This window comes from Podarcis filfolensis (genome assembly GCF_964270895.1).
Source record: "Podarcis filfolensis genome assembly, chromosome: 2".
Classification (NCBI taxonomy): Eukaryota; Metazoa; Chordata; class Lepidosauria; order Squamata; family Lacertidae; genus Podarcis; species Podarcis filfolensis.
The window spans coordinates 107,010,945-107,016,699 of NC_139605.1; the positions used below are offsets into that span (position 1 = coordinate 107,010,945).

General features: G+C 51.0%; 1 protein-coding gene across 1 annotated transcript; it reads right to left on the reverse strand.

Moving 5' to 3' along the window:
• Nucleotides 1–3,152: 3,152 nt before the first annotated feature.
• Nucleotides 3,153–5,511, reverse strand: KIF2B (kinesin family member 2B). Its single transcript, XM_083599083.1, has one exon. It carries the CDS (start codon nucleotides 5,484–5,486, stop codon nucleotides 3,279–3,281), a length of 2,208 nt encoding a protein of 735 aa, XP_083455209.1. The 5' UTR covers nucleotides 5,487–5,511; the 3' UTR covers nucleotides 3,153–3,278.
• Nucleotides 5,512–5,755: the final 244 nt, after the last annotated feature.

Sequence of the window (5,755 nt, forward strand, 5' to 3'; positions counted from 1 at the left end):
AATGAACTGTGGAAGGAGTGTTGCAGGAGTTCAGCATCAGGAGAAGAAGGGAAGTCATTGATATTTTAAGGTTGGTTAAATAAATATTCTAAATTGTAAAACAGAAAATTAGATATATAAGCCCCGCCCTGCATAATCAGTAGCAAGATGAGGCAGGCACACATAATTTGGACAATGCCCATCAACCTTTTTGGGAGGGGGCGGCCCCCGCAAATATTTTATGGGGGGGTGAAGGGACCTTGGCCCCTAGAAGTAGACTCTTTATGTACAAGACATTTCCTTTCTCTTTGAGCTCCTGTAATACAGTCTCTGCAAGGCTGCAATGAAGGATGGAAATAATTTTGTAGGCGTCAACATCCGAAGACAATGAAACAGCCCAATGAATGGAACGTGCTGAAGTCTTCACAGTGGCTTAATTACAGTGGTACCTCGGGTTACATACACTTCAGGTTACATACGCTTCAGGTTACAGACTCCGCTAACCCAGAAATAGTGCTTCAGGTTAAGAACTTTGCTTCAGGATGAGAACAGAAATCGTGCTCCGGCAGCGCGACAGCAGCAGGAGGCCCCATTAGCCAAAGTGGTGCTTCAGGTTAAGAACAGTTTCAGGTTAAGTACGGACCTCCGGAACAAATTAAATACTTAACCCGAGGTACCACTGTATTAGGGCGGTTCATAAAAAACTTTTTTTCTTAAAATGCCTGCTCCAAAGGTTTTATCTTACTACACCAGGGATTATATAGCTATATCTGAAATTTCATGCATATCAGTTAATATCTTGACTCTCCTCCATGAAAATAGCTGTTTACTTGGCCGTTTTCCTATGTCATGAAGGTTGAAATTTCAATTCAGTGGAGCAGGGTCAAGATATTAACTGATATGCATGGTATTTCAGATATAGCCATATAATCCCTAGCGTAGTAAGATAAGACCTTTGGAGCAGGCATTTTTTTTAAAAAAAGCTTTTTATGAACCACCCTATCAACTCCTGTAAATTAAGAGTTCTAGCTAATGGGATATAACTAATCTGCTCCACTTCCCAGTGGGGAGGAGTTGCGGTGGACTCCATGGCCACCCATTCCCAACCGGGGGCGGGGGACTTTGTCCACGGTTGCCTGGGGATCCCGGCCATGTCAGAGCCCGGCCAGCCAACCCGCTGGCCGGAGGGGGGGGTGTGGCCGGGACAGTTTAAACCAAGGAGCGAGTTGGAGGACTTCCTCTTTGGCTCGCTTCCTCGATCCCCCGCCCTCCCTCCCTATTTGCAGGTTAGGCAATGGCCTTGCTATGGACTTCGGTTGGTCACCTTGGTTGTCCAAGGGGCCTGGTAGGAATTTTTCCACTTGGCAAATTGGCACTGGCCACTTGGTTTTCGCCTACCTCGTAGCAATCGTCACAACTTTGTTAGGGTTGCGGTTAGGCATTGCTTGACCTTGTGTGGGGAAGGGGAGGTGTGGCCATCACCTGCCCCTCCATGATTAAGGGTATTCCGTTAAAGGAATCCGGGGGTGTTGATCTTGTCTGAAGCCCGGCTGGGGGCTAGGGCCTTGACACGACCCCGCCGGGAACACCAGGGGGAGCTCGAGTTGGTATGCATCGACAGGGCTTCCCCTTCCGGTGGTTTACCCTTACCGGACTTCCTGCGCAGCGGGCAGAAGTCAGATATAGTCGGGTCCAATCAATGCCTAAGCCAATACCGCTCACATTCTGTAATTCAATAAAGTTGTGGACAAATTCGCCCAATAACAAAAACCTAATATCTGTGTCCTTGTGTGAGTTATTTCCCAACAAAGGGGTAGCTGCGAGGTCTCGACACGCAAATCACAGATACATCTAGAGTCCTGTGAGTGCAGAGAGCTCTGTAAGATGTGGGATAGCTCACTTGGTACAGCACAGGACTCTTATGTCTCAGGACTGTGGGTTTGAGCCCCGAGTCGGGCAAAAGGTTCCTGCATTGCAACTCTGCAGTTCTACGATCTAAGTGCACAAGTCCAGAGAATAGAAATAGGTTGTCTGCCTATCTGGAACGGAGATGAGCATTTGCTTCACCTACAGAAGGTGCCATGTTCAATCCCAAGCATTTCCCAGGTGGTGCTGGGAAAGAACCCCCCCTGGAGGACCACAGTATAGAAAATATTGAGCCAAATGGACCAATGGCATGACTTGGGTATAAGGCGGCTTCGCTGTGTTTGCAAAACGGTGGTGGTGGTGACTGCGATGGATTATGCACCGTGCTTTTATAAAAAGCAAAGATTCAAGCAAATACACAGGCAGTGTCAAATGTCAAATTATAACGAGAGGAGAAAAAGAGCGGCTGTCTTCACCTAATGAATTCTAAGGGCATATTTGAATGACTCTCGCCTATTATCTCAGGTGTTTTGAAAAGGAAGCCAAATTGCTTTTAAGGAAGGGGTGCATATGCTCCAAACAAACCCCTTGATGTGATATTACAGATGCATACACACTCCAAAGTACATTTGACATGCATTCCCCCCCCCCTCAAAGAATTCTGGGCACTTTTGTTTGTCCAAAGTTGCCGGGAACTGAAACTCTGTGAGGAGTAAACTGCAGCGTCCAGATTTCCTTGAGGGAAAGAATGCACTTTGATTGTACTTTGAAGTACATGTAGACAGCCTTGGTTTGTTTTGATGGATCATAAATCATACAAGCCTGTTTGCAAAGGTACAGTGTTCTCTGATGACAAAGGTTAGGAATGCCTATAGACAAGAAAGCCTCTCTCTCACCAAGATTAAGATATGTAATCTTAAAAGCGCCCTCTGTAAAAGCCAGGTTTTCCATGTTGGACCATCTTGTTCCTTCACTTTATTTCTCTATTCCTCCATGTTTTTAAAAATACTCTTGTGGACCGACGAGACAGAGAGATGGGCTAAGGTTGGGTGGAAAGAAGCAGGTACTACATAAAGCCATACTTATGCTACCTACAAAACTGCCCCCCTCCCGAAGCTTTATATTATAATTTCTTTTCCCTTCTTTGTTGTTGTTGTTTTTAAAAAAGGTCTGCTTAGAAATGCCAAATGCCCTGGGATTGTGTGCTCAACTCAACAACATGTTATTTTAGGACACTAATAGAAGCATTTGGAGATTCTCTCAGGAGACTTTCCGCCCTGGCATTAAAGACAAAACGGACACCCATGTAGAGATGGGAGGTTTAAGTATTCTTTAAGTTGCCACATTGTCAGGTGGCTGGAGAGGCATGATGTTGTGTAAACCTTGACATAAGCTGACATGGAAAAAGAAAAGTAGAACAGGATCATGCCAATTCACAGAACACGAGATCTCTTCACAATGACATGATTGCTGCCCGGTTCTTCCCTGCAGAGGTTCTTACGGAACAATTTCACTTTATCTTGGATCTCAGACAGAATGGCGATCTTCTGGGCCAGAACAGCTTCAAACTGAGAGGCGTAAAAATCCATGTCATAGTCTGCATCGTCAGCCATTTTCAGAAACCCTTTCAGCCACCTGAGAGATTCTTGGTGCTCCTCCACTAGAGCTTTCTCATCCATCTCTTTCCTCTTCTTCTGGCCTCTCCCCCTGGCAATGAAGGTAAGGGTTGCCGGAGAGACCTGGTCTTCATTCTGTACGCAGAACACTTTGAACTCATCTGTCTCGGGCAAGCTCTGGACTGTCCAGGGCCTGGTCAAGTCATCCAGCTGAAAGATGGATCTCGGCAAGGCGGGCTGGAGCTGTCGGAAGGCACTTGTGTCCACTGCCAGCTCTTTCACCCGATTGGCGTACCTCAGTGTGTTGAGTGTGTGCTCACACGACCTCATCCCTGGAGAAATGGTGGCGATCATGCAGGTGCAGGAGTTTTCTCCGATAAAGGAGTCCCTTAACACCTGAGTCAGTTTACTGGCCCGGAAGGGCGTGTGACCTTTGTTGCGACCCAAAGCCCTGATGCATTCCTTAAGTGCCAATAGGCTCTTGTTGATCTCTGCACCCTCCAGCCTGGTTTGCCGATCCGAACTGGAGGTATCGGCTCCTCGCTCATTGCCGGCTAAATCAATCAAGGAAAACTTACCATGCAGCCTCCCTCTCCTCTTTAGGATGATCTGGAAAACGGCGTGGCTTCGGGACGAGTGGGCATTTGCTGAGGTCTGGCCAGAAGTTCTGCACCGATTCCCTATCTCAATGAGCCTCATCACGTCTTCCACGCAGACCACTTCCTGCTCCAGGAGACCCACCACCTGGACCTGTTGGTTGCTATCCTCAAGCACCCTCAGCCGCTTCTTCCAGTTCAGTAGGTCATAGACCTTCCCCCAATAGATCTCGAAGAAAGCTCCAAAGACCTGGAGCTCCAGGATTTTGTAAGTGGGATCCTGCAGCAGGCAGAAGACGTCCCGGGCAGTCATAGCATAGATCCCTTTCGAGGAATCCTGCCTCTTGCCAGAGAAGTCACCTCCCATTGTGTGGGTCTTGCCGCTGCCCGTCTGCCCATAGGCAAAGCACGTGGCCATGCCTCCTTTGAAGATGATCTCCACCAGAGGTTGCGCCGTGTGCTTGTAGACACTTTCGTTGGACGCTTGGTCGTCGAAGGCGTGGTCGAAGCGGAAGGTCTGGTTCTCCAGGTAGCGGGTGAGATCCAGTTTCTGCTTGGCTTCGTGCACCATCACCACGTCCGAGGAAGGGATGGTCACCACGTCGACCTCCTTCAGCTCCTCCTCGCGCTGGTTGAGGGGCCTCTTGCGGACGCACACGCAGATTTTGCGCGCACAGCCGCGGGTGGGCTCCAGGGGGCACGTTTGGGCCAGGAGAGCGGAGCCGCCGTGCTGCAAAGCGGCGCGGTACTGCTCGATCACGGCGATCACATCCGCGTGCGGGTGCGCGCCGCTGGCGCCGCGCCGCGCTCGCCTCTCCATGAATTCCAAGTGTCGCTTCTCTCGCCGCTCGCGCATCCTCTCCACCTCCAGGACGCACGGCGATTTGCGCGCGGGGCTGGGGCTGATCTTGCCCGCCATCCCCGTCGACTGGGGCCTCTTGTTGAAGTCGCGATCCTCGCTGTCGCCGCCCGACTTCTCCTTCTGAATGGGGGTCACCACGTAGTTCTGCGGCGAGGTGGGGTGATCCCCTTGATCCGACGGCGTGGGCGCCGAGAGCGCCTCGGGGCTGAGCTCCATCGGTGCCAAATGAGGGTTGAGCGAGAAGGCGAGGCCCAGCTCCACCTTCTTGCCCTTGTTGACTCCTTTCTCGATCCACTCGACGGTCACGCTGCTGGCGTCCTCGTGCAGCGCCGTGACCAACGCCGGGTGGATCCTCCCGTCGCTCCGCTTGATCTCCAAGTAGGTGCCCACGTGGATGGCCCCGAACTGCTTCGCCATGACTGTCTGCGTCTTGAATCGGGGAGAGGAGGCGGTGCCGATCCTCGGCAGGAGCGGGTAGCGGGAGAAGGGGCCGGGCGGGCACGCTGCCGCCCAAGGCAGACAGCCACAGTCATCCAGCGCCTGGTGGTAAAAGGCACCCGTGCGCATGGCCCAGACAGAGCCCCTGCCCGCCTGACCTGCTTGACAGTCATCCTTACCAAATCGTGCGTCACAAGGGCTTCCTCGGGGTAGTTATGGCCGGGGCCCAGGCGTTCATATTTCCCCACGCCTTTCCACTACACCTCAGAATCGTTCCTGTCCAGGAGTTGTCAAGGACGCAGGAGAATCAAAATGCAAAAGAGGCGTGGTACAAAGTCATGTGGGCTCAGTAACGTAGCGCTGTACACACGCTTTCTAGATCCGTTTTAATAGGACGC